The following is a 26,496-nucleotide window of genomic DNA, read 5'->3' on the forward strand; positions in this document are numbered from 1 at the left end:
AACATTTCCAAATAACTAAAAATGAGAGCTGATAATCAAAAATCAATTAGTAATTTAGTCAAAAATAAAATTGATCAGTCACTCAAAGAAAGATAGGCAAGTTCACATAAAAGTTTATAAATTTAAGGCGTTGTTAAGAAAGACAAACAAAAAATGATAAAAAAAAAAAAGAAAAGCCAGCAATTTGCTCACCATAAACAAGAGTCGTAATATCATAAAAGTGTCAATAAATTAATAAAAAATTAGATTGACCACTAAATTTATATTTATTTTAATAGGATCAATTTCTTCATAGATTTGCTAATACGAAGAAAGTCCTTTTTACATGGCAGCTGCAAATGCCATTAAAAGGCTCAGCTCCCCGAACGGGTTATAATTAGTAAGTCAACTCACATATATTATCTCACATGTTCTTTTGTTGGCTAGTTCACTATCTCGCTTGGGGGAGAGAGAGAGAGAGAGAGAGCAATCAAAGATGGAGCAGTAAAACCAATCGTTTTACATTCTCTTAGTTCTTTGGATAATCTCAATATCAAAGGGAAACATCTCATGTATACATACAGATACAGGCTACGCAGTCGCATTGTAACAAATATTCAAAAAGAGGTGTCGCCACAAAGATGATGGCTTCCCTCCCTCTGAATTGACCGATGGTGAAATGCTCCAATCAATTTACAACTCTTCTTTTGACCTGCAGATTTGAAAGCACATTAGGTTGGCAGTATAGTTGTAAAAAAAAAAACAGTCATGGCTTGATTTCCTTGACTATAGGAAATGAGAAGGAAATGAGCCAAGCCAGCTCTCTAAAAATCACTGCCTCTAGCCTTCCACATGAAACTTACAGGATTCGGAAAAGGCATAAATTGACAGCACATCAGAAAAGAGCTACAAGATAGGAAGTCCATATGATTGCTCCCCTTTTGTGCCCAAAGACTAATGAATTATCACCATTTCAATGATATTAATTTTGGTTAAACAATAAGTTCATTAGATTCGAACAATTCATGTGGGTATAAGCTGTGACTATCACGAATAAGTACTTGCAGAAATGCAGGGACAAGAACTGAAAGAGTGCAACTCTACCTTCGCTTTACCCTGAGATTCTTTCTTGTGGATGTGGAAGCATTGCTACTTTCACCCCTAGTTTTGGCTTCTTGGCTCTGGATTTGGACCCTGTACGTGGCACGTATATACATCCAATTGAAAGTTAAAGACGAAGTACACGGCTTATGTTCTTGCAGGCAAATTACAAACAAATTTAACTGAAAGCCAGATAAATTGCAGTACCTCTCACGACAACTTTTGGCGATTGAATTTCCATGTCTCCTGATTCTGATTCTATTACCTCACTGGAAGCACCCGAAGATTCTTCTGATTCAATGGTAGAATTCGGATTACCACTGAGAGATCCCTTGGTATCTTCTATTGATGCGTTAGTAATTTCTCCCTCTGTGCATAATATAACAAAATCAGAAGTTATTTCCATATACAACTGTGCAGCAAAGCATCCAACTCATGTTAACACCATTTATTCCCACTAGCGGGGTCATTGGGACAAGAAACACATCATTTGTCCCAGTCATGAGATTTTCATGTATACAACGCTGCAAGATTACAAACAACAGTGATGTATGGAACTATAGAAATGCTTAGAATCATATGCACATTCATGGCATTCATTTTTTTTTTTTTTCTTGGTTGCATTACTGAGACTGACATTGTCGATGTAGCAGAAACAAAACTTCGAGTTACAAACCATATCTCACCTGGCTGAGTTACTACCAAATGATAATTGACAGGTTGACTTGTCCCACCTTCTCATGATTTTGCCTCAACTAGGGAAGAACAGAAAACCATATGCTAACTTCAATCATTCGTTAGACAACATGGTCATCTGGCAACGGCCTCCATATTGTTCAATAATCTAGATTAGACTTTATGAAATTTTAGGGCGTTTGATTCTGGTCAACTGCAGCCATGACACTTTACTAGGAGAACACACAAAGACAGGTGATCCGTTGAAACTTCTCTATCTCGGGCTTATTCAGCCTTTCACAACAACACTAACATAGAAGATGCGTCAAGCTTAACAATATTATCCTGAACTAGTATGACAAAAATCTGACCAAACTCATACGATGCAGATGCTTCCATCTAACTTGTGAGCCTAGAAAACAACAAGCACACGTCCTAGATGTCCAAACACCAACCTTCAGTTGAGTCAACTTCCACACCTTCCACTCCAGAACTACAAGATGACGTAAAGGTTTCCAAGCTACCCATCTTCTCTTGATGAGCCTGAGCATTTTTTGCAGTAACTTCTTGTTCCTTCTTCTCGGCATGGACTTTATTAAGTTTCTCTTCAAACTCCTCGAGGCATGTTTTCAATTCTGGTTTGGCAAACTTCTTCCCCTGCTTCAAGCAAAGTGTACAAAGATATGAATAGCCAAACAGGAAAGTATCATACTAGAAGCAGATATTTTACTAATAAGTACCTTGCTTAAAATGCTTTTAAAATGATCCATGACGGAGTCCTCCACGAGCGTATGTTCATAAGTCTTAGATAATTCAATGAGCTTTTTGAGTCCCTTTTCAGTAAAACCCAGCTGAGAAAGACAATAAGAGATGCATTCCCATTGCCTGATATCTGCATTGGAACCACAGAGAATGATAAAAAGTTATCATGTAATAAGAAATTTAAAACTCCTCCCATCACCTATTTAAGTGCAAAGAAAATCAAGTTCCAAGTGATCTACTCCAAGAGCAGAACTGAGAGCGGGGAGAAGTTTCTCAAAAAGATAAAATGAGTCTCCACAACCTCCATGTCTCTCTTGCCCAAATTAGGGATTCAACTGGTCAAATCATGCCACGAGGAACTCCAAAGGTGGAATACAAAAGAACATACAATTATAATTCAACACTTTACCCAAAGGCCGATAAAGATTACAATATACCACATCATCACATACCCAGCCACCGTCTTATGGCTGAGGTGATGTTGATTCAGTGACGCTTTTCATGCCATAAATTTACAAATAAAAAGCAAGTTGTTTGGCACCCACCTGTCACTCCCCCAAACCTGTGGCATAGCTTCTCGACAAGAGCTTCCATTTGCTTGTCCTAAAATTTCGAAAGATGATAAATTCGATGTTTTGATTAAAGAGAATTTTCTAGAAGAATTAGGCAAAGCAAACCTTCTTGATGGAACTGATCAAGAACTGCATAATGTTGCAGAAAGACTCTCTCTTCAAATTCTGGCTGGATAATTTGCCCAATATATCCGGAAGTAGATTGTATATCGGGTTGCTTCCTGCACCATGAAGAGAAAAATTATCAGAAGAAATTAAAAGGGAGTGACCATGTAAATCTTCATAATTATAATACATTTTATCACATGTATACCATATTTTACCTTTTTAGACAATTCATTAAAAAATAGTTTAGCCAAACTTGAAATCCTGTCATCTTCATCTTCCAATCGCGCAGCCATTTCATTTATGTAACCTTTCACCTGGACAAGCAATGGCATTTCCAATCATGATGAATCTGATAATACTTATATCATTGTAGATATTCCAGGATCTGTCCATTTACCTTCATCATATCATTCAATATGAGATGGGAGAGCACAAGAACAGCATTCTTCCTAACAGATAGAGAAGGATCCCGTAACCGAGCATAGACATTTTCAGTCCATGGTTCTAGTAAATTAGGAAACCGAACTGCCAAATCGCCAAGTGCTATGGTGCAGTTGGAACGAACAATCTCATATGGTGAATTTTCAATGACGGTAAATAGAAGCTGGAGATTGGCATCACTGGAATCATCATAAACAAAAGATGTCAGACATAAGTGCATTTCTCTAGACAAGCACACATGACCAAGGACCACTTATAGACCATGGACAGGTGATCTTGAGTGAGAGAGAGAGAGAGAGAGTCCATACCAAAAACTTGAATCTATTATCATAAACCGACATAAAGCAAGCATTCCGGATGCTTGTAATTCAGGACACTGAAAAAATAGAAAGGTTTAGTGAGTTTCCGGGCGATTAGTAGACAAAATGCACGATTCAAATGTTAAGCATGCAATAAAACCTCATGAGGCATTCCAGTCCAGTCGAGCAATGGAGAAAAGGAAGTAATTACAGTCCCCACTTGAAAGTGGGGTAAGCACAATAAGTCATTGTTTAATTTAATCCATTCTCAAGTGATTAGAGAAAGTTATGCTTGCAATAGAACAACCCAACCCGAATATTAAATCTTAGTGATTCATAGAGCACGGAGAACCTCTGCTGCATATGATTTAATAGAGTTTTCATCAAATAAACAGAAACGGATATAAAAAAATTATCAAGCACCTTTTGCATCAAACCAAAGTTTCTACAGAGCTTCGATAGGAAAGATGCACAGCTTCCAATCAAATTTTTCACGGAGGAACTGCTAGAAATGATTTCTGACTCTGCTCCTTCTGCTAGTGAATCAAGGAATGCATCCTCAGAAGCTGCCAGACCAAGTTCAGCACTAATACCATTTTCCTGGAGGAGACAAATGAGAAGCTCTCAATCACAAAAATTTGAGGTTACGAGTGTACATTCAGTATTATCACCATCCAATTCTTCAAAATCACATCTGCAGTGTATCTCACCTTAGGTTTCTCTCCAAGTGCCACACCATCAGCTTCAGCTTTCTCCTTTTTGGATCTCTGTTTTCGGATTTTCCGAGCACAGAATTCAATATATAACAGTTGGTTCATGGCAACGTGACTGACAACGAAAAGAAATTTACTTAGCTTGGCTACTTGAATCGTTGTAAGTTCACTTGTGCTACAATTCTCAATATCTTTCTGTATTTCATCCCCTCCATTCACATCAAACACAGAATTGAGAGATTTTTTGACCAGTTCAGCTGCCAAAGTTTCTGGTGATGAGTGAAGTGTATATATGGCACCTATTGCTTTATCAGCAGCAGCGTACCATATGTCCTCTGGTAGCCAAAAACCAGTGACCAAACTTTCCAAAATACCAAACAACCTACTACCATTACTCATCATGAGTCTTCTCTTGTCTTCTTCAGACAATCTTTGAATAGCTATGCATGCTGTTCTTGCAAGTAAAGGATCCACTTTTGCCCAGCGTCCAAATCCAATATCAATGATGTCTTGAATGTGAGAGCTGAGGATGCCAGCAGACGACTTTGCTGCCATGCAAAGCACAGATAAAGCACCGCGACTTTGTTCTGCAGTAGTTCCATTGACATTAAAGCAAAAGAAATCCCACAAAGCAGAAACCTGCAAGTAGGTCTCATTAATTTATAATTCCTTAAGGGGAAGGGATCGAAGATAAGATAGTCTCACATTAGAATTTTTCAAGCAAGGCAATTGAACAACACAATGGCCATTTTACTTTCCACATTCAATCACTAGTCTCTTTTTACAGAATTATAACCAAACATTACTCAAAACTCCCACAAGCGAATAAAAGACAGTTTTTATGACAGAGAAAATAAAAAGCCTTCTTTAACCAGTTGGAAATGGTAACTTCAAGTCAATAACGGAATCTGTAGCTGCAAAGGAGATGCAATGAAAATTTAAAGCCAATACTTAAACGAACCAAAGCCTAAAAAATGGCCAGTCTTTTCTTTTCCTTTCTTAATATATATGGCCAATCTGCTTCCTGCCTTTATTCAGATTCTGATTCCAGAAAAGGATACATAGCTAGAGGGCTCAAATCCCTAAACTATTGCTAGATACCAAAAGTATATTGCATTAACAATCAACTGTTGTTACTATAAGGTGCCAATCACCATCACGTCTTTTTACTCCACCTAAAATTAATTCAAATTAGCATAAAAGAGTACATCAAAATGGTCACACTGGTCCTAATGCTAATTATCATGCAGTATTACATTTGCGAACTATGATATGGACCTAGAGTGTAGACTTTTGTTAAGCTTGTAACTCTTAAACAAATTGTTAACTATACTGCTTCCTGAGACAATCAATTCATAAGATACGTGAACATTCTACGCAGTGTCCAAATAATGGAATAATCTACATATGCCACAGTAAGAAAGCAGAAGTTCAGGGGAAAACTTTAAAAGCCCATTGTGCTGCAGATGGCTAATCAAAAGTTTATTCGCTATCCATCCATGAGAACGAGAAAAAAGAAGAAGGAACAAGTAACAGTATGTGACTAAGCAACTCCACATGCTAACATCGAGTCATAAGCCTGATGTATACTTAGCAGTTACAATAAAATTGATAAATAACCATAACAATACTAGTAGTAGTAATAGTAGTAGTAAAAGTATAACGATGATGATGATAAAAAGAACTCCAACACCGTATCCTGTTATTGCTATAAAGGTTCTTCTAGGGTTCGGCTACAACCATTTCACTAGTCCAAATGAATCTTAATGATCTATCATAAGCAGCCACAAATTTATAAACTGATTAATTTAACTAGAAGACAGGATAACTGCCTCTAGTTTTCATGACAAAAGGAGTGGAATTGATTTGTAATAACAAAGTAATTCTCAACTGCTTAATAAAAAATCTATAGAGCTGAGAGAATGAACATACCATTGTGGTTGTTATATCTCCTTTTGATACCAGGGCGCCAATAATGGATTCCAGAGCAGCTAGATCACCTATGTTAGAGTCAACAGCTAGATCGACTAAATTTTTAGCTGTCTCTACTGGGTTTTTCCTTATGTAAATTGTAATAAAGGCATTCTCCACAGCTTCATAGATGGATTTGTCTGGAGAAAACACCTACAAGAGTATAAGATTATAAATGCCAAGTTCATCAAAAAGCTGGTTCCACATTATTTATGCCAAACCACCAGCTTTTCCATAATTTCAAAACAATGATGAGGATAGAAGTTTACCAATGGCAACATCTTACGCAAGCAGGCTTCTGAGCCATCAATCTGGAACTGTCTGCACCTCATCAACAACAGAATAGTGTTCTCGACATCAGTGGCAGAGGATGAAGCCATCAGTTGTATGAGATTCGGCATTGTGGCTGATACACACTTAGAAAATCTCAATCCAGCTTCAAGAGATGCAACCAAGGCTCTGGTCTGTTCCAAGTTGCCAACATCTGGCACAGAACTATCTTTATTAGCGACCGCATCTTCTGTATGGGGTAAACAACTATCAGGTAAGCTATTTTGTTGTTCCTGAGACATAGTTTCAGCATTGCAATCTTCAATTTCTCCATCGGCATTGCACAAATCTTCAGGTGATAAACCATTAATTACACTATTTTCGTGGGTAGTGGGTTCAAGCTCATCTAGCTTCTTCTTGTAGTTCTCCAGTGTAGTTTCAAATGAAGCAATTCTAAGCTGTGGACCAAAAGGGTTATGCTGCAACATTGTGATAAGTAGGTTTAATGCTGATTTTCTGACAATGGCACTCTTATCCTCCAATCTTCCAGCAGCAACAGTTGCAACCTCATTCCATACTCCGATTGAGACAGAATGCTCTTCACAGAGCTCAGCCCAGACCTGAAGAACTCGACTTCGAGTGTAAGCCGAGACATCCCTACACCTTTCCAGCAAGATTTCCAACATAGCTTGCTTTGCTCGAAGGCGAACAGATTTAGAACTAACCTCACCCTCAACATCTTTAAAAGCTTTTGCAACCAGCTTTCCTAGAACTCCAACAAGAGCATTTCTTATTTTATAAGATTCCCCACCAAAATGTGATACAAGCACACCAATGTTGGTCGATATCAACTTGGGTATCCTGTCAGCCAGTTCAACTAGAAAACGTCCAACATTTTCAGCTCCTACAGTGTCCTTAACATAGTCTTTTGGATTGGTCCTTCCAATCTCTCTTATTAGAGAACTGGCCAAGCTACCATCAGCATATTTTCTCTCAGCCCCTGCAACAGCCTCGGCCATGTGGGTGACAACAAAATCATATTTGTGAATCAGATGCGTGATCGAAGCACATGATTGTGCTAAGTAATGGTATTTGCTGGCACAACTCCCAATGATACGACAGAGAGCATCTTTCGTCTCGAGGTCTTTTAAGAGCGAAGCATTTTCAAACATTGAGAATACATTTCTGCAGTGACCAGAAACAAAGGTCAATCCATAAGAGAAACCTAAAAGACAAACTCAAAGGAATTAACTTGGCCAATTTCAGCACATACTTTGCAATAAAAGAGAGGTAATTTTCATCTGGATCCGATGACCCAAAGAGCAACGAAAGGTTGACCTCTAAGGAGTTAGCAATTAGATTTAGCACCCGTCCCCTCTGTTGTTCCCAGTTCCAAGAGTTCAGAGGCTGTTTCTTCCTTGCGGTTGCTGCCACCTGAACCCACGATCCAAAACCTCACTGAAACTCTCACATGATAATTATCCAATTTACAAGCAAAATAACATACATGTTTATATGACACCAATGGCGATATCTGACAACCTTCTTGTACATGAGTGGAATGGGCAGCAAGCCAATTAGGTTAAACAGGAACTTCAAATGGATAACCATGAAATATGGTGAAAAGGAATGCGCCAATTCAATTAAAGTAAGCAGAGACGCTTAATCGGCTCGACGTGCTTGCCCTTCCGATGTCATCATCTAAATCAAAAAGACGAGCTCAATACCTTCGAACTGTTGCCGGAGCCAATACTCGCTTCCTCATCGCGCACGATGCTGAGCAGGAAGAACGTGTATACCTTAAAGGCGTTGCGGTGCGAGCCGATGCGGTCCAGGATCATGCCGTCGTCGTCCTGTCGCGCGAGGGAGTCGATGTTCGGGAGCAGCACGCTGAGGTTCGACCTGAGGCTCTCCACGACGTTGAGCTTGCAGGGCGGGGCGAGGCCGGAGAAGCTGCGGACCAGCGAGTACACGCGGTCGAACACGTCCTGCTCCTCCACGCAGAACAGCTCCTTGTCGGAGAGATCGAACGACAGGCCTGCGAGAGAGCCACGGGGACACCAACCTCAGCGAAAAACAAAACATTTTCGCGAAAAAACTCATCGTCGATTGCGGCGGTGTGCGCGCGGGTTGAAGCGGACCTTTGACGAATTCCTCGATTTCGGAGGAGCGGAGGGAGGCGATGTCGACGGGGCTCTGCGCGTAGAGGCGGTTGTCCTCGGGGTCCTCTTCGAGAGCCTGGAGATTCGGAGGGAAGACGAAGGGAGGAGCCATCTGTCGCCGCGCCGCCGGAGGAGAAATTGAGAGAGCGTTTTCTCTTCCTCGTCGCTGCTGTCGTTTGCTGAGATTTGTTCACCGGTCGTCCACGGCCGAACCTGCAACTTTCAAAATGAAGGGGGGATTTGAGAGGAGCGGGAAACGGAACGGATGCGGGTCGGGTCGGTTCGGTTCGGGCGATCCGCTTGTCATGGACCGTGGGCTCTCTCCCGTGGGCCTTTATAGAATTTCGGTTTTGGAGTGCGCAACGGTTTAAGAATCGCGTGTTGCGCAGTTTAAGAATCGCGTGCGCAACGGTTTAAGAATCGCATTATATATAAAATCAAAATTTATGATCCGGTCCGGTCGCACACCGCAGCACCCTTCTTCTCCTCCTCCTCGCCGCGCGACGCCTTTCCTCTCCTCTTCCTCTCGATCTCTGCTTGCTCTCGGTCACCGCCTCGCCTCCAGCCCTTCCTCCCTCGCAACTACAGCCTCGTCGCCGATTATTGCAGCATCACACAGAGTGGCGGCCCTCACCTCGGTCTCCGCTCTTCCTCTGGCCGTCTCTTGCCGTCGCGGGCTCGCCTTCGCTCCCGGCCTCGTCTTACATGCACTCAGGTTTAGTTGTTCGTTTTTCATTTCAACTCCTGTTGGGCTCCATGCTCCACTAAAAATCGATGCTTTTTCAGGGAATTAGTCAGACTTCCCCAAATCAACTCAGATATATTTTAAGAAAACACTACGAAAAACACGGGCTCTCCTTGGTTCTCTGGATTAGGAGGTGCGTTAAAACTACAGATGAAGAACAGTTGTCTGAGGTAAGGGATCTCGTGGAAGCGCGCAGTAGGGATCTTTCTTTGCATCTGCTGTCACTTACGGTGAGCCTGAATCAGAGGAAGAGAGGTGGGAAAGTGATCTTGCCCATCTTCTATGATGTGGATGCATCAGATCTTAAGCTCAGAACTGGATCTGGCAAAATTGTGGCCAAGCAGTGGGAGGAGGCCCTAAAAGAGGTCGCTGCAATCAAGGGATTGAACTTAAAAGATCTCCGGTAATTAACAATTTCTATACTTTCATTTCTAAATTTATTTGGTCATTGTTTTCACCCTACTTAATGTGCCATTACTTAATGTGCCATTTGGTCTGTTTTCACCCTTTGTCATGCTAGAAGGGTGGCACGAGCCAAAAAAATTTGTCTGGTTCATGCGCTTGGCTGTTGAGCTAGTTTTGGTGGCCAAATCGCACGTTAGAACCTTCGCCGATTTGACCATCTGAAAGCTCTTCAAAACTGCACCCCACATCAAATTCCAAATATTGTTATATTGGGTTGGAAATCCCACTTCTGGAGCTCCCCAGACCCTCCCCTGTTTTACAAGCCATAGCTTACAATCAGAAAGAATTCTCCATATAGGGTATTAGATAGAACTAAGCAACCTATTGACCCCGTGATTCAGAAAGACATTCAGTAGACTCAAAACTATTGACATTCAAAATGTGAATTCAGAGCCAGAATTTACAACTGACCAACGAACTACTGAAACCACAATAAACAAAAAGCTGACTGTTTAGCAAAACCACAAAGCACACATCAGTAAAACCAAGTCTAAAGTAAGCTGTTGTGAGCTATGATAGGCATCCAACCAGACATACTGAATGGTTACAGAAAAATTCTATGGCATTAAAAAGAACTACAGTCATGGTAAGAGACAGAGAGAGAAAGAACCTTCTTTCCATCCCATCTTAGACGGAAGTTTGTGGCCAACATTGTCAGCCTGAATTTTAGCCTTCTCAGCAGCCTCTCTAGCTGCTTTCTGTGCAGCTACATCATTACAGTTTGATAGGAACTTTTCAAGCTCTTCTAGAGGAATGTAATCGCCCATGTGATGACCCCTTTTTGCAGGAGCTACAATGGAAAACATGACATGAGCTGAAAATTGATAAAAACCATGCAGAATAGACACTTAAAAGAAAATTACCCAGAGTTAGAAAACATATGTTATAAGAGACAATACCAACCTTGGAGGGAAGCAGGTGGAGGCATCTCATCTTTTGACTGTTTAGGTTTCTTCCTCCTTCCTCTTGAGCAGCTTTTTTCATGTAAAATTCCATCATTGCTACAGGATCTGCATCTGCCACACACAAGCAAGGATCCAATTATTATAAATGACTGTCTAGTTAAGCAAGTAAAAGTAGAAACCTGCAAAAGCAATTACCATGTTAAAATGGTAAAAGAGGGCTGAATAGAAGAAGAAGATTATGGTACAACATTGCCTTGTATTTTCTATATATTTCAAGAGAATATCTTCTATGCACTTATTGCTATACAACACAATGAATATATATAGGCTAAGCACTAGGTTTACAAGAGACACGATTCTGTGGGATACAATCTTTAGAGAATTATTTGTCTTGAGGAGCAAGTGGTGGAGGAATTGTAGATGTATTCTTGGAAGGAAATGATTTGACTTGATGACCAAATCGTGGAGGAATTGTAATAGTTCCATGATGCTAAAGGGATTTCTTGTTATGGAAATCCCTTATAATTCTTCTCAGTTTACAAAATTCTTCTCAGTTTGGGTAGGATTGAATTTGAAATGAACTGCTCGTCTATGCTTGATTTTAACAATCAAAGTTTTTGGTTTCACATATTTATGCTTCTGCGCATGTTTGTAGTTTCTCAAACTGAGACCGTTGCATTATTTATATGGCAGCCAAGATAAACTTATAGCCGTTGCTCTGGAAGAAGTTTTCAGTAAGTTGACACCTATGCAGAGAAATTGGTGTGATGATTTGGTGGGAATTCACAATCAGATGGAAGCCGTTATCAAGTTGTTAGGCCTAGGCACTCTTGCGGTGATTCACGGTATGGGGGGTATTGGCAAAATAATTCTTGCTAAGGCTATCTTTGAACGTATCTCTTCCCAGTTCCAAAGTTGCAGCTTTCTTTTAGATATCCGTGGAAATGACATTTTAAGTTTGCGAAAGAAATTGTCACGTGACATCCTTGGTATTCAACATTCAAAAGTTATTGATGCTTATGAGCGGAGGGACATGATCGAAGAAAGACTCCATGATAAGAAAGTCATCCTCATTCTTCAGCTCATGAAGCTAGCTGGTGAGTCTAGTTGGTTTGGGCCGGGAAGCAGAATTATTATCACAACTAGGAACACCCATTTCTTAACTCTCCAAACTGACTACCAAGATGACAATATCATCCCATTTAATCACCAAGATTTCTATTTTTATGAAATGAAGATAATGGAGTTAGGCCACGCTCTTCAACTATTCAGCAAGCACTCCTTCAACAGTGATTCACCTCCACGTGATTACGTCAGTATTTCATATGAATTTGTCAATACTAGTGGAAGACTACCATTGGCACTTGAGGTCATAGGTTCATTTCTTCATTTAAGAAGCATGAGAACTTGGAAAGACACATTGAAGAAGTTGAAAACAATACCCAACAAGGAAGTCAAGAAAAAGTTGTTGATAAGTTATGAAGAATTGGACTTCTCGCAACAACAAATTTTTCTCAATAGTGCATGTCACTTCATTGGTGAAGAAAAAATCCATGCATATTACATGTGGAAAGCTTGTAATTTTTTTCCACATACTGGACTCAATGTCCTCATTCATTTGTCTTTGATGGATGCACAATCAACTCAGAGATCTTGGAAGAGAGATTGTCGAGCAAGAATGCGTTACGAATCCTGAGGAGCGCAGTAGGCTGTGGTATCCGAAGACCGCCTCAAATGTGGTTCAGAATAACTTGGTATGCCTAGAAAAACTGAACATGCAATTATGTGTATTTAGAGTTCATTTTCATCCAAAATGTTAGCTCATTTTTGTACACAGGACATTGATGATTTTGCATAATTTGAGAGAAATGAACAACATTCCAAAAGAACTAATTTTTACCATTATGACTCCCATCTAAATGGGAAAGATAATGATTCAGGAAAATTGCCCCATTTTGTATAAGATAATATCTATGTGCCTCATTTTTTTGCTGGTTCACTCGTGTTTACTATTAGTTGAATTTAGATACATGCTCCCTATTTTGATATTCAGCACTTACTCTGAATGGTTCAATCATGTTGCTAACGTGTTGCTCTGAAAATATGAGGGAACAAAAAACATTGTAGCACTCAAACTCACAAGACTTGATTGTGGGCATAATTTTACGAGTGGCAAATTTTCCAGGCTGCCAAGTTTAAGGTTCCTTGAAATTAAGGTTCCTTGAATTGGATGGAGGAAGCTTTGTCGGAGACTTCAAAAATCTTCTCTCTAATCTAACATGGCTCTGTTGGCGTCATTGCCCTTCAGAACTACATGCCACCGGTTTACTTAGCTTGGCTACTTGAATCGTTGTAAGGCCACTTGTGCTACAATTCTCAATATCTTTCTGTATTTCATCCCCTCCATTCACATCAAACACAGAATTGAGAGATTTTTGACCAGTTCAGCTGCCAAAGTTTCTGGTGATGAGTGAAGTGTATATATGGCACCTATTACTTTATCAGCAGCAGCGTACCATATGTCCTCTGGTAGCCAAAAACCAGTGACCAAACTTTCCAAAATACCAAACAACCTACTACCATTACTCATCATGAGTCTTCTCTTGTCTTCTTCAGACAATCTTTGAATAGCTATGCATGCTGTTCTTGCAAGTAAAGGATCCACTTTTGCCCAGCGTCCAAATCCAATATCAATGATGTCTTGAATGTGAGAGCTGAGGATGCCAGCAGACGACTTTGCTGCCATGCAAAGCACAGATAAAGCACCGCGACTTTGTTCTGCAGTAGTTCCATTGACATTAAAGCAAAAGAAATCCCACAAAGCAGAAACCTGCAAGTAGGTCTCATTAATTTATAATTCCTTAAGGGGAAGGGATCGCAGATAAGATAGTCTCACATTAGGATTTTTCAAGCAAGGCAATTGAACAACACAATGGCCATTTTACTTTCCACATTCAATCACTAGTCTCTTTTTACAGAATTATAACCAAACATTACTCAAAACTCCCACAAGCAAATAAAAGACAGTTTTTATGACAGAGAAAATAAAAAGCCATCTTTAACCAGTTGGAAATGGTAACTTCAAGTCAATAACGGAATCTGTAGCTGCAAAGGAGATGCAATGAAAATTTAAAGCCAATACCTAAACGAACCAAAGCCTAAAAAATGGCCAGTCTTTTCTTTTCCTTTCTTAATATATATGGCCAATCTGCTTCCTGCCTGTATTCAGATTCTGATTCCAGAAAAGGATACATAGCTAGAGGGCTCAAATCCCTAAACTATTGCTAGATACCGAAAGTATATTGCATTAACAATCAACTGTTGTAACTATAAGGTGCCAATCACCATCGCGTCTTTTTACTCCACCTAAAATTAATTCAAATTAGCATAAAAGAGTACATCAAAATGGTCACGCTGGTCCTAATGCTAATTATCATGCAGTATTACATTTGCAAACTATGCTATGGACCTAGAGTGTAGACTTTTGTTAAGCTTGTAACTCTTAAACAAATTGTTAACTATACTGCTTCCTGTGACAATCAATTCATAAGATACATGAACATTCTACGGTGTCCAAATAATGGAATAATCTACATATGCCACAGTAAGAAAGCAGAAGTTCAGGGAAAAACTTTAAAAGCCCATCGTGCTGCAGATGGCTAATCAAAAGTTTATTCGTTATCCCATCCATGATAACGAGAAAAAGGAAGAAGGAACAAGTAACAGTATGTGACTAAGCAACTCTACATGCTAACATCGAGTCATAAGCTTGATGTATACTTAGCAGTTACAATAATATTGATAAATAACCATAACAATACTAGTAGTAGTAATAGTAGTAGTAAAAGTATAACGATGATGATGATAAAAAGAACTCCAACACCGTATCCTGTTATTGCTATAAAGGTTCTTCTAGGGTTCGGCTACAACCATTTCACTAGTCCAAATGAATCTATATGATCTATCATAAGCAGCCACAAATTTATAAACTGATTAATTTAACTAGAAGACAGGATAACTGCCTCTAGTTTTCCTTTGCCCTCATCGACGCACGTCCACATCGCTCTTAGACAGCGTTGACATCTCCGACCGTGGGTGTATTTTGGAGACCATCTGCCCGAAGTCTTTACATTAGTGCAAATAATTTTAGGCAAAAGAATTTCCACCAAGTGCAAATAATATTTGCATAACGTTTATATCCATTACACTTGTAAAACGGTTTTAATTAAATAAAAAGAACCATAAATGGAAACTAGGGATCCTCAACAGCATAGGCGGAGCTGGAAGCCACGGCAACGGCCATTGCCCAGGTCGCGCCACCCCATGCCAACATCCCTTCAACTCCTTTGTGAATCCCAGCCACCGTTCTTGACTTGTCCGCAAATCTTAGATTTGCAAAATCGAGACTTAGGCGAGGGTTGCCAAGGTCGCACAACCCTTCAGACCCTTGATGACCATCCAAACATTATGTGATGAAGGATGCTGAGAGGCGATTGACATGCGATGGCGCATTGGGGTTGTTGTAGTTGATGATGGAGGTGACATTATAATCCAAAAGTAGTCAATCTATTGGCGCCATTACGTGGAGAAAGAAGATTAGACGAGAGAGAATGGGGGGTTTTGGGCCTGGTTAGGGGTACTTTTGTCTTTTCAATTTGTGCATTTCAGTTTAGATTTACACATTATATAATTAAAAAATCACACATCCAACCATGAAAAGTTGAATGGAGAAATTGTCCAATCAAGTGTAGAATATGATTGGAACATTAAGTCAATCTTAATTTCTTTAATTTTGTCAAATTATATTCTAATATTTTTTACACAAAAGTCGCCACATCAATAGCGAAAGTTCCTGCAAAAGATTTAAAACTTAATCCACCCAATTGAAAAAAATCAAGACCGAATGACAACCACTGAACAGATTAAAAATTAATCAGATTCGAGGCCCGGACCAGTAGAGCGAGGCCCAATCTCAAAATCACCCGCTCACCTCGATAGCGGCGAACCACTTCTCCAGTTTCAACTTTCAACGACCACGACTGCGACTGGCCTGCCGCACTGAATACTTGAAGCTTCAAAGCTGCTGCTGCATCTTCTTCTTCTTCTTCTTCTTCTTCTTCACCTGTGCCTCGCCGGACGTCCTTGCGGAGAGGACCGATCGCTCCGCCCGCCGGTCCCCTGCCCCGAAGAAGCTGGAGAGCCGAGGATCGCCATGGCGGTGCCATGGGGTACGACTCTGTGGGTGGCGAGGCTGGTGTGGATAGCCCTCAGGGGCTGGCTCTCCTCCTGCCTCACCGTCGCCGACGACGTCGCCGCCTCCATCCGCACCGGCGACATCGGCCCCTTCCACGTCGGCTGATCCCGATTCCCGCGGGGCGGGTCCCTGGTTCGTCTCCCGAAACCCGCCGATCGCTTTGTTCCTTTCCTTTCTAATCAGGCTCGTGCGGTCGTCTCTGCTGTCGGGGTCCATGTTCGCTGGTTTCTGGTCGAGTTGGACCGGCGACTTGCTCGTTAACTCGACGCTCAAATCCATCATCATCGTTATCATCATCACGTGAGCTATGCGTGTGAACTGTGCAGGATGCACGTTGAGTAATTTCGACGTTAAGGATGAATTTTGCACAGTGTCGGCAATGTAAACGGGATCGTATTGGTTGTTGCTGTGTTTATTTGCTCGATCAGTGTAATCTTCTCTCGTGCTGATCGCGATTCTATCTCCATTTTCCCCTGCGGGAGGGCGGGGGGAAGGGTTAGCGCTGTGAATAATTTTCTTTTTAAGGATGAATTTCGTCAATGTTAATGGTATCGTATTAGTTGTCGCTGTAATTATTTGCTTGATCAGTGTAATCTTCCCTCGAGCTGGTTGCGATTCCATCGCCATTTTCCTGGTTTGGGTTGGGGGGGTGCGCTTTGGGTAATTTTGATGTTAAGGATGAATTTTGCGCAGTGTTGTCAATGTCAACGGTATCGTATTAGTTGTTATTGTGGTAATTTGCTTGATCGATGTAATTTTAACTCAAGTTGGTTGTGATTCCGGTGGGTTTTGGGGGGGGGGGAATCACATACTGGTAGATCATGGTACAAGTGGGAGGATAATCTCCTTTTCAGGGGTTGGAGTGGTAAATGATGCTTAGGAGTTTTATCAGCTTTTTAGAGATCAGAAAACGGAATATGTTGGAAGCAGAACGAGAAACTGAAGATCGCCTCCATTTCCTGGCCCCAGTGAAGACACAATTCAGCATTCCTGCCATCAAGCAAGGCCATATTTTCTCTTTGATTATCACAGCATCCACACAAAAGTGTCCAGACAAATGGAGAATGAAAGACTCGTAGAATAAGAACGGCTCTTTTCATGATATGTAGACAGTTCCTTTTTCAGCTTAGGGATCAAATGGGGGAAGAATGAGGTGGTTAGTACAGCTTTTGGTTTGCTACATCTGAGTCTGACATAGTAAGTAGCTTAGAAGTAACACGACTCGTTGAGAATCAGTCTTGTCTGATTGTGATTATGAGGGAGAATGTTCTTATTAAAGTGATTGAAGGAAATGAAAAAGATGGAAGAAAAAGGATAGGCCACGAGATATTACCTAAAGTACACATTGCCTAAGTGAGTGGTTCAGGCTTTGACGCTCCTTTTGTTACCTGGTCATTTGAAGATTATAGGATATTCTCACTGGCATGTCCAAATGAATTTCTATTAAGTTATTACTTAGACTGTAGCATTACTGGATGTACTGTCTGCTTCTTGTGCTTCTCTTTCTACCCAACAATCTCTACTGTGCTTAGCCATTCTACGTGGTAAATTGGTTTTCTTAAGAGAGGTTGACACCTACCCTGGACTTTCCATTTTTGTCTAAATTGCGGAGTAAATGGGCTTCTAGATGCGGTATTTCGTTAGTGATCCTTTCGGGTCCTTGGCTTGTCACATGAGTCTGAATTTCATATTTCCGTATGTGAAAAGAAGTATAAATATCTTCATATACCAGACGCTTGCTAATGAGTACTGCATCTTCAAAATTGTAACCTTCCCATGGCAGATAAGCTACTAATACATTTTTACCCAAAGCGAGTTCGCCACCAACTGTAGCGGCACCATCCGCTAAAATTTGTCCTTTTTTTTAATCCATTTACATCTCTGAACATTTTCTTGCAGTCCGTTGGTGTTGTATACATTTGCTTGAGAACCTTGTTCACATGTGAGCACAATACGAGGCGATGCTTGCCTTTTTCAGCCTTGTGAATATTTGCTGACTCTCGGGAACCCATATTAGCCAGTAAACATGGGAAACAAAGTGAGGCAGTGGGAGTTTTAAATTTTCACAACTCTTCATTGGAAAGTCTTGAGGACTGGGTCATTAATTGGTAGTCAAACAGTTCATATGATATGCTTCTGAAAAAAAAGAAAAGGAAGAGTTGTCGTGCAAGTTAATTGCCTAATGTGGTTCTACTTTTGGTGCTTATAATGTGTAAAAGATAGATTTTCTATGGGCCTAACCTACATCTGTAACAAAGAGTATTAGTTCCCAGTCCTTTTAATTTGCCCTGGCATTCCCTTTTCATTTTCTTCTTCTCTTCTCTTGGAGGAAGAAATGTATTTAACAAGATTCACTTACTGGTCTGGTTAAGTGCAGTAGTGCTCTGGCCGTCTTAATAGAAGAGTTTCTGGTTTGCACAAAGTGATTGTACTATAAGGATTACAAGTCTTCTTTATCTGTGCCTAAAAAGATTTGCTCACACACCAAAAGTCTCTGACTATGATATTGCAAACTGAGGCCTTTGTTAGAATTTTGCCTGTGGTTTAAAAAGAAAAAATGTTCTTTATTTGGTTGTGCAGTGAATTTTATGTAGCTGATTTTCTACTCTGATTTTGCAGATTAAACTTTATAAAAAGGACGACGATATGCCGTAAGAATGTGGATAAGTGAAATGCCAGAGACTTCAGAGAATGACTTCGCCTGTAGCTCCTGCAAAGTGGGTGTGGTTGAGATTGGAAGCAGTTGACGAGTGACTTATAATTGGATAGGTGTTTCATATTTTGATTGTGTTGGTTCAGATGGCTCGTGTAACTGGTTCTGTTATGGTTTTGTTCCAGTGTTTCATCGCTAGCTAGATCGTTATGTTGCTTCAGCACTTAGCATCTTTCGAAATTGAAAGTTGCTCTATCTGATGTGGCTTTCCATCTGATGTGGTCCCATAGGCAGTGGACAAAGTTTTTGATTGTACATAGGGTGAGATTTTGATGAATTCTGGAAGTAAATGAACTTTATTCTCCACCTTATTCTACTTTATTCCCTTGAAGTTTGATATCTCCATATTTCTCTAAGGCTTACTAGAGTTTTCTTCTGACATTTTGGTTTCCTTTCTATGATACAAAAAGGAAAACTATATATATATATATATATATATATATATATATATATATATATATATATATCTTCATACAACCATATGCAGAAGATGTACCACCCATGAAATGCTTCGTTCACTGTTCATATGTTTACACACGGAATTATGTTGTCTGCTGTGATTTATGGGCTCGTCCATTGTCTTGCGATCCTGATTTTGTGCATTTATTGATTCCTTGAAATCAAGAATAAAAGATTTTATAAAATGAATGTTATATCAAGTAAAAGATTATCTTTTAGGAGCAGACATTAGCAGTTGATTACTGGGCTTAATATCTGGACTGCATTTTCGCAATGTGAATGCGTGACTTGCAAATTGGCAGGACTATTGCCTAATTGATGACAATTTGAAGGGGAAGTGAGTTAGAGAGTGGCAAAGGTTGCACAAATAGAAGTTAGTGACCGGAACAGTTCAATAATACATTCTCCATTGCCTTCTCACCTCCCATTCCCTCAAATGTCAATGTTTTCTCTGAGATCGAATGCGACCTCATGCATGTTGTCACATGGTATAACATGCAGCTTTCCCCCATTGCCAGGGAGATGACAACCATCCGTCTTCGTCATACGACCAGTGCACCATATGCCCCATCACATCAAAGTTTGTTTTCTTTTGAAGTCGGGGGTGTGGGGGCCCTCATCATCACAAAAAGGTAGAGCCATCCTTTATCAGTTATAACCAGAATACGGCCCGGATAAAAGATCAAGTTGGCATCGTGCGATCTTATCGGGCACTTTGGACCAATTTGTCACATGATTATGCACGCAAAGATGCAGATCTTTAGTGATTGGAAGAATCACGGCACGTTTTCTCTTTTGTGGGCATTAGCACCAACTCGTCGAGAGTAGTTGTGAAGTTCCTTACAGTTGGGTGACAACCATTTCTGTTCAAACTGAGAGCTATGTATAACCTACCAATAGCGACTTAACCACGATAACTACCAAAGAGAAAAACAAACTCCCCCTGAAGTCCTCCAGTCCAATCAAATAATACATAATCCAGCCATCATTTGCACATACTAAGTATTTGGGTTGCTTCTACTCTGATCTAGAAGGTCGCATGCAATTAGTGAAAGCGCCCAATTGAATAGACCAATATCCAATTTCCCTATTTGCAAAACCCTCCAATAACTAACCTTAAAAGCATACCGAATTAGCAAGGTTTCTGGGGAGTGCCCATACCCAACTTCAGCAATGATTCAAGCAAACTTCAAGAACCCCATTTTCAATGTCTACCAGCTTTAGTTTATCATCCTCCTTCAACGATTCTTGAAAGGTCCCTCTCACCAACAAATTCACCTATCTCTCTCCACTCTCGACAAACTCTTCTAAGCCTCACATTAGCACTGATGCTCTCCCAGTGCTTCTTTCTCGAGAAGCAAGCACAGCTCAGAAGAACCAGAAATTCCAGTGAGAGAACCAAAAGGCATAGTTGAGAGAGAGAGAGAGAGAGAGAGAGAGCAAGAAAAAAAAGAAGGTAGACACTTCACCATTTCTGGCAACCATTCATGGGATGCATTGTCTCAAGATCCGACACACCCCCTGCGGTAAACCCAGAACTCCCCCATCTCTCTCCGTTTGATTCTGCATTTTCTCCAAATTCTTCACCATTACCAGCCAAAGCAAGAACTGTTTCTCTTGCAACTCCTCTTGTCCACCACCCGCCAATCAAGAAAGGTGACACCCACCATTTGGTCTCTTTGACGTCCAGCACCTATGGTTCCCTCCTCCTCATTGACCCCCAGAACACCAGATTGAACATCCAAAATCTGTCTGAGCAGATGCGTCTACCACATCCGCAGACTCCCAAAAAAATGGCTGAGCCTCAAACTCATGTGGAAGATAAGAATGACGCCCCGTCACCGGATACGGTCATCAACACCTGGGAACTCATGGATGGTCTAGATGACTTCGATTCTGATGGTGAGAAGAACTTCAGGATGTCTGTTTCTTCCATTTCACGCAGGCCTTCGGACTACAATGGCTGTGAGAAGGAAACAGTTGACTCTCCAAAATCAAATGAAATTCCAAATAAGATCAGTGGCGATGATGAAATGACAGTCGCTCCAATGGTGGGACTCAAGGATCATTCTCCACCATCCAATGACAAGAATTCTTCTTTAGGCAGAGAGGATAGGGTAGTTCTGTACTTCACCAGCTTGAGAGGCATCAGAAAGACTTACGAGGACTGTCGTGCGGTTAAAATGATATTCAGGGGCTTGAGAGTGGCTTTAGATGAGAGGGACATTTCGATGGACTCTTCATACAGAAAGGAATTGCAAAGCAAGCTCAAAGACAAGGCAGCGACTCTGCCTCAGGTCTTCATAAGAGGAAACCACATTGGAGGTGCGGAGGAGATCAGGCAGCTCAATGAGAATGGAGATTTGGCGAAGCTTTTGGAGGGACTTGATGCGAGTGATATCGGGCTCGTGTGCAGGACATGCGGGGAAGCCAGGTTCGTGCCCTGCCCTAGTTGTAGTGGGAGCAGGAAGGTGTTTGACAAGGACGATGACAGGTTCAGAAGGTGCATGGATTGCAATGAGAATGGGTTGATTCACTGCCCTAGCTGCTGCCCATGAAAGCAGAATTCTGGAATCTTTTGCTATGGCGAGACTAGCAACTTTCTTGTGCTGTGACATTCGTGTTTCTTGTGCAGTAGGATTCATGCCAACGAGTTCCCTCAGATGGGGTTCCTCTTCTTCGAAAAGTTGCTGTTTTGAACTGTCTTGTCTGCATTTATTACTTTCCTCCATGAATAAAAGTGAAATAAACGAAAGATTCTTTGCGTTCATGATAAAGCTAATTTCACATTCTGACTTCTTTTCCTAGGACTGCATCGCTTTCTTTGCCGAAGTCTCCATTGATCACGTATATAGGTCCACGATGCATATCCATTCACCTTTTCTTTTCAGCTGTCTTGCTTTGGTCGCCTAGCGAAGAAGCTGCGAATCTTCCATGCTCACAGCTATGGGACAAATTACTAGGCTTATGAACCAAAACAGGGAAATGCTTGATGTTCTTTTTCTGACCTCCTCTTGAACCGATTAAAATCAAAATTCGACACATGCAAGAAGTTTCGGCTCAGCACTTCCAGACTCCAGAGAACTCAAAAGAAGGTCAGGCTGCATTTGCACCAGTTGCTTGGCTGCTGTGAACGAACGCAATGTCAATTTCCTCTGCAATGGAAATTGATTCGCGCTGTGAATCGCCATCGGCCTTTCGCTTCTACAAGAGCAAATGAACAAGCGAGAGTTCCTCAGACTTTAGTTCTCAGAATCAGTTTTTCCTCCAACCACTTTCTCGGAATTCAGACTTTCTATCGTTCTTGCTCGGTTTGCCCAACAAGCGCCAGGGACCGATTTCCATTGGCGAAAAAGAGAAGGTGCCAAAAGCCGAGCCGACAACCTTAAAAACCATCTTCTCAAGTCATTGCGATATTTAGACAGCGTCAATATTACCAATCTAGCGCGCTAGCATGTAATTATCTGTAGTACAGAATTTTACATTTAGCCGTCGGTTAAATGAACTGAAGGTTCTCAAGCATCACTTCAAGACCGCATGTTGATCAGTACTTATCACCACCACACGGTACAATGAACATTCTGTGTTCACTTAAAACCAGAGGTCCCGAACATAAACGAGATATCAATGGCCAGGACACCTGTGGCTCGTGGAAGCCACACATGAATATCTTCAATGGTGGCCACCATCATTATCCCAGCCTTAATACCACCGTGCCTTTCGATATCTAACTCAAAAATGTTTTTTTTTTTGTAAAAAGGTTTCGAAGGCGAGACTAATATTATTGACTGCACGAGACCCTCGAAATCTATGAAATATTTGATTTGACTCGAAACTTCTCGATATCACCGAGTATGATAAAACATGTAGGTGAGATATAGCTCCACCAGCATGTTAGCAACGAGCAACGGAAAAATTGTTAAAAAAATCCTAAATCTATTACAATTTTGCTAATTAATTCTAAACCTTTTAATTGTGTTAATTAAATCATAATTTTTTTTACGTTTTGCCAATTGAATTTATTTAGCCAATTCAACGATTTCAAGTTAAAATTGATCGAATGAATTCAATTGACAAAGCGTGAAAATATTTAGAACTTAATTGGCATAACTAAAAAAAAAATTAGAAATTAATTGATAAGAGTATAATAAATTTATGATATTTTAGATAATTTTTTCATGAATAACTCTCTCTCTCACGTGATGCAACTCAGTGAAGCTATGAGCACAAATTGACCAAAGATTCGCCTGTGACGTGGTCCGAATTTTCCGAACTCGCGAAAGTCAGAAAGAAGAGAAAGAGGGCACGAGACCACTGAGCTTAGCCCTGAGCCGACCGTGCTACGTGACATCTTAGACATATGTTTTACTGCTGGCAGGTTCTATTCAAAATTACGTGGTGGGACTCTCTCTTACCGAGTTGAGACCCACCTCTCCCCGTCGCCGAGGACGGACCACACGAGCGTTACCTCTGCAAAAATCTCTTGGCTGTGCTCTTCCCACCACCGTTTCTGGCCTCCCAAAATGCCACGCTTCGTCCTCGCAACAATCTCCCCCTATCTCTCCGCGAAACTGCGGTTCGGTAAGTCATAGCACGCCCGAAAGCTTTCGTTCTCGATGAGCTAGTTTTAGTCGGAAAGCGCTGCAAGAAATGGCAAGACCCTCTTGTTCCGTTCTTGCAATTGTTCTTCTCCGTAGTTTCGGTTGTTCTGCAAGACTCGCGTTGGTTCCGCGATAAGGGGGTCGTTGATTGAGTCGGTTAGGTCGAAATTGGGTTTGCTTTCTGTAGAGCCGCTTGAAGATATGGATAGGATGTTGATGGATACAGTGCTGAAAACGCATAATCAGCACGGGTTCTTGCGCCCGGTTTGTGGGTTCTCGGAAACTGTTAGCATTTTGAGCTCATCCAAGCTTCAAAACCAGGAGCTCAGGCTTAGTTCGAGAAAGGGTCATTTGAGAAGGGGTAAGAATGGGTGTATTAGGGCGAGCAGTGCTGCTCTTTTGGAGCTTGTCCCGGAAACCAAGAAGGAGAACCTCGAATTCGAGCTTCCCATGTATGACCCGTCGAAGGGCCTTGTGGTGGACCTAGCCGTGGTGGGAGGTGGTCCTGCAGGGCTCGCTGTGGCTCAGCAGGTTTCGGAGGCAGGACTCACGGTTTGCTCCATCGACCCGTCCCCCAAGTTGATTTGGCCCAACAATTACGGCGTGTGGGTGGATGAGTTTGAAGCCATGGACTTGCTGGATTGCCTAGACACTACCTGGTCTGGGGCAGTCGTGTTCATTGATGACCAAACGAAGAAGGATCTTGGAAGGCCGTATGGCCGAGTTAATAGGAAGCAACTCAAGTCCAAGATGCTCCAGAAGTGCATATCGAATGGTGTTAAGTTTCACCAAGCCAAAGTGATCAAAGTCATTCATGAAGAGGCCAAGTCTTTGCTCATATGCAATGATGGTGTCACAATCCAAGCCACAGTGGTTCTTGATGCCACTGGTTTCTCCAGATGTCTCGTTCAATATGACAAACCCTACAATCCTGGTTACCAAGTGGCATATGGGATACTAGCAGAAGTGGAAGAACACCCCTTTGATGTGGATAAGATGGTTTTCATGGACTGGAGAGACTCACACCTAAAGGGCAATATGGATTTGAAAGAACGAAATAGCAGGATCCCTACTTTTTTGTACGCAATGCCATTCTCTTCGAACAAGATATTTCTGGAAGAAACTTCCCTAGTAGCTCGGCCTGGATTAGCAATGGAAGATATTCAGCAAAGAATGGTGGCTAGATTAAAGCACCTGGGGATAAAGGTGAAGGCTATCGAAGAAGATGAGAGATGCGTCATCCCGATGGGTGGGCCCCTTCCTGTGATCCCTCAGAGAGTTGTTGGTATAGGTGGTACAGCTGGAATGGTGCATCCTTCCACGGGTTATATGGTAGCGAGAACGCTAGCAGCAGCTCCAATTGTCGCAAATTCCATAGTAAGTTATCTTGGTTCCGAAGGGGGTGTTTCAGGCAATGAATTATCCGCAAAGGTTTGGAAAAATTTGTGGCCCATAGAAAGGAGGAGACAGAGGGAGTTCTTCTGCTTCGGCATGGATGTTTTGCTCAAGCTTGATTTAACGGGTACAAGGAGATTCTTCAATGCGTTCTTCAATTTAGAACCTCATTACTGGCACGGGTTCTTGTCGTCTCGACTTTTTCTGCCAGAGCTCATCTTTTTTGGACTCTCGTTGTTTTCGCATGCTTCCAATATGTCAAGGGCAGAGATTATGGCGAAGGGAACATTACCACTGGTAAAAATGATTGGCAATTTGATACAGGACAGAGAATTCGATGACTAAAGTCTGGCAATTTGATACAGGACAGAGAATTCGATGACTAAAGTCTAAATTTAGTGCAATCCTTGCTGTATGCCTCGATGCACACACATACATCTTCATGTTAACTTACAGGTACTGCAGAATATGTCAATACGAGTACCACGAGCAAGCTATTAGACTAGCTGATATCTGCATTTGGTCACACTTTCAGTGTAATATTTTTTCCTTTGCATGAAACAGGTGCTCTCAAGTATCCAGAGATTCATGGATTAATACTTGTGAATATCTGTGTACTGGAGCTTCTGTATCGCTTTGGCATTTATGATAGAAATGTTCACTGGCTAATAATCTATCTTCTGCATTCACATGATGTTATGTTATGCTTAGCAGGTAATAGCTATAATGCAGTATTTGTAGAGTGTGTTTTTTGTTCATACAATTCAAGAATTAAAAGGGTCTGCGAAAACTCTCTGCTTTGCACAAACTAGTCGAACTGATACCGAGAGACAGCATCTTGACCCTGCAGTTGCATCTGATGGATTTTCATTGTCATTGGAATGTCTCTTGAGGTTCTTTCATCTA

At 41.2% G+C, this 26,496-nt stretch overlaps 3 protein-coding genes, 1 long non-coding RNA gene and 1 other non-coding gene across 5 annotated transcripts; 4 read left to right on the forward strand and 1 right to left on the reverse strand.

Moving 5' to 3' along the window:
- Window positions 1-569: 569 nt before the first annotated feature.
- Window positions 570-9,275, reverse strand: LOC104444278 (condensin complex subunit 1). The gene is made up of 17 exons (XM_039318159.1): window positions 9,033-9,275; window positions 8,619-8,929; window positions 8,165-8,325; window positions 6,891-8,076; window positions 6,583-6,774; window positions 4,648-5,289; window positions 4,361-4,537; window positions 3,947-4,014; window positions 3,595-3,817; window positions 3,403-3,511; window positions 3,195-3,310; window positions 3,063-3,120; window positions 2,496-2,647; window positions 2,211-2,412; window positions 1,288-1,449; window positions 1,084-1,173; window positions 570-691 (listed from the first exon to the last, which is right to left on the reverse strand). Exons 1-16 carry the CDS (start codon window positions 9,163-9,165, stop codon window positions 1,091-1,093), a joined length of 3,975 nt encoding a protein of 1,324 aa, XP_039174093.1. The 5' UTR covers window positions 9,166-9,275; the 3' UTR covers window positions 570-691; window positions 1,084-1,090.
- A 2,975-nt stretch (window positions 9,276-12,250) lies between these two features.
- LOC104414408 lies at window positions 12,251-13,610 on the forward strand. The gene is made up of 2 exons (XR_005550494.1): window positions 12,251-12,922; window positions 13,277-13,610. It is a non-coding gene; the product is annotated as an uncharacterized LOC104414408 (long non-coding RNA).
- Window positions 13,611-16,187: 2,577 nt separating this feature from the next.
- Window positions 16,188-19,466, forward strand: LOC104444287. Its single transcript, XR_001988756.2, has 2 exons — window positions 16,188-16,554; window positions 19,042-19,466. It is a non-coding gene; the product is annotated as an uncharacterized LOC104444287 (transcript).
- Window positions 19,467-20,725: 1,259 nt separating this feature from the next.
- LOC104444297 (uncharacterized protein At5g39865) lies at window positions 20,726-22,371 on the forward strand. Its single transcript, XM_010057957.3, has one exon. The coding sequence runs from the start codon at window positions 21,082-21,084 to the stop codon at window positions 22,150-22,152; it is 1,071 nt and encodes a 356-aa protein (XP_010056259.2). The 5' UTR covers window positions 20,726-21,081; the 3' UTR covers window positions 22,153-22,371.
- A 1,612-nt stretch (window positions 22,372-23,983) lies between these two features.
- LOC104444307 (lycopene beta cyclase, chloroplastic/chromoplastic) lies at window positions 23,984-26,284 on the forward strand. The gene has a single exon (XM_039315693.1). The coding sequence runs from the start codon at window positions 24,397-24,399 to the stop codon at window positions 25,933-25,935; it is 1,539 nt and encodes a 512-aa protein (XP_039171627.1). The 5' UTR covers window positions 23,984-24,396; the 3' UTR covers window positions 25,936-26,284.
- The last annotated feature ends 212 nt before the right edge of the window (window positions 26,285-26,496 follow it).

The sequence above is a fragment of the Eucalyptus grandis genome, chromosome 1 (genome assembly GCF_016545825.1).
Source record: "Eucalyptus grandis isolate ANBG69807.140 chromosome 1, ASM1654582v1, whole genome shotgun sequence".
NCBI classification, from domain to species: domain Eukaryota; kingdom Viridiplantae; phylum Streptophyta; class Magnoliopsida; order Myrtales; family Myrtaceae; genus Eucalyptus; species Eucalyptus grandis.

Excerpts from the sequence above, each read along its gene's own strand:
- LOC104444278 (XM_039318159.1), bottom strand. The coding sequence starts at position 9,165 with ATGGCTCCTCCCTTCGTCTTCCCTCCGAATCTCCAGGCTCTCGAAGAG. Across the intron at positions 8,326-8,618 it reads GCTCCGGCAACAGTTCGAAG|GTGGCAGCAACCGCAAGGAA; the intron begins GTATTGAGCTCG and ends TCGTGGGTTCAG. Across the intron at positions 4,015-4,360 it reads ACTTTGGTTTGATGCAAAAG|TGTCCTGAATTACAAGCATC; the intron begins GTGCTTGATAAT and ends CTATTTTTTCAG.
- LOC104444297 (XM_010057957.3), top strand. The coding sequence starts at position 21,082 with ATGGGATGCATTGTCTCAAGATCCGACACACCCCCTGCGGTAAACCCA.
- LOC104444307 (XM_039315693.1), top strand. The coding sequence starts at position 24,397 with ATGGATAGGATGTTGATGGATACAGTGCTGAAAACGCATAATCAGCAC.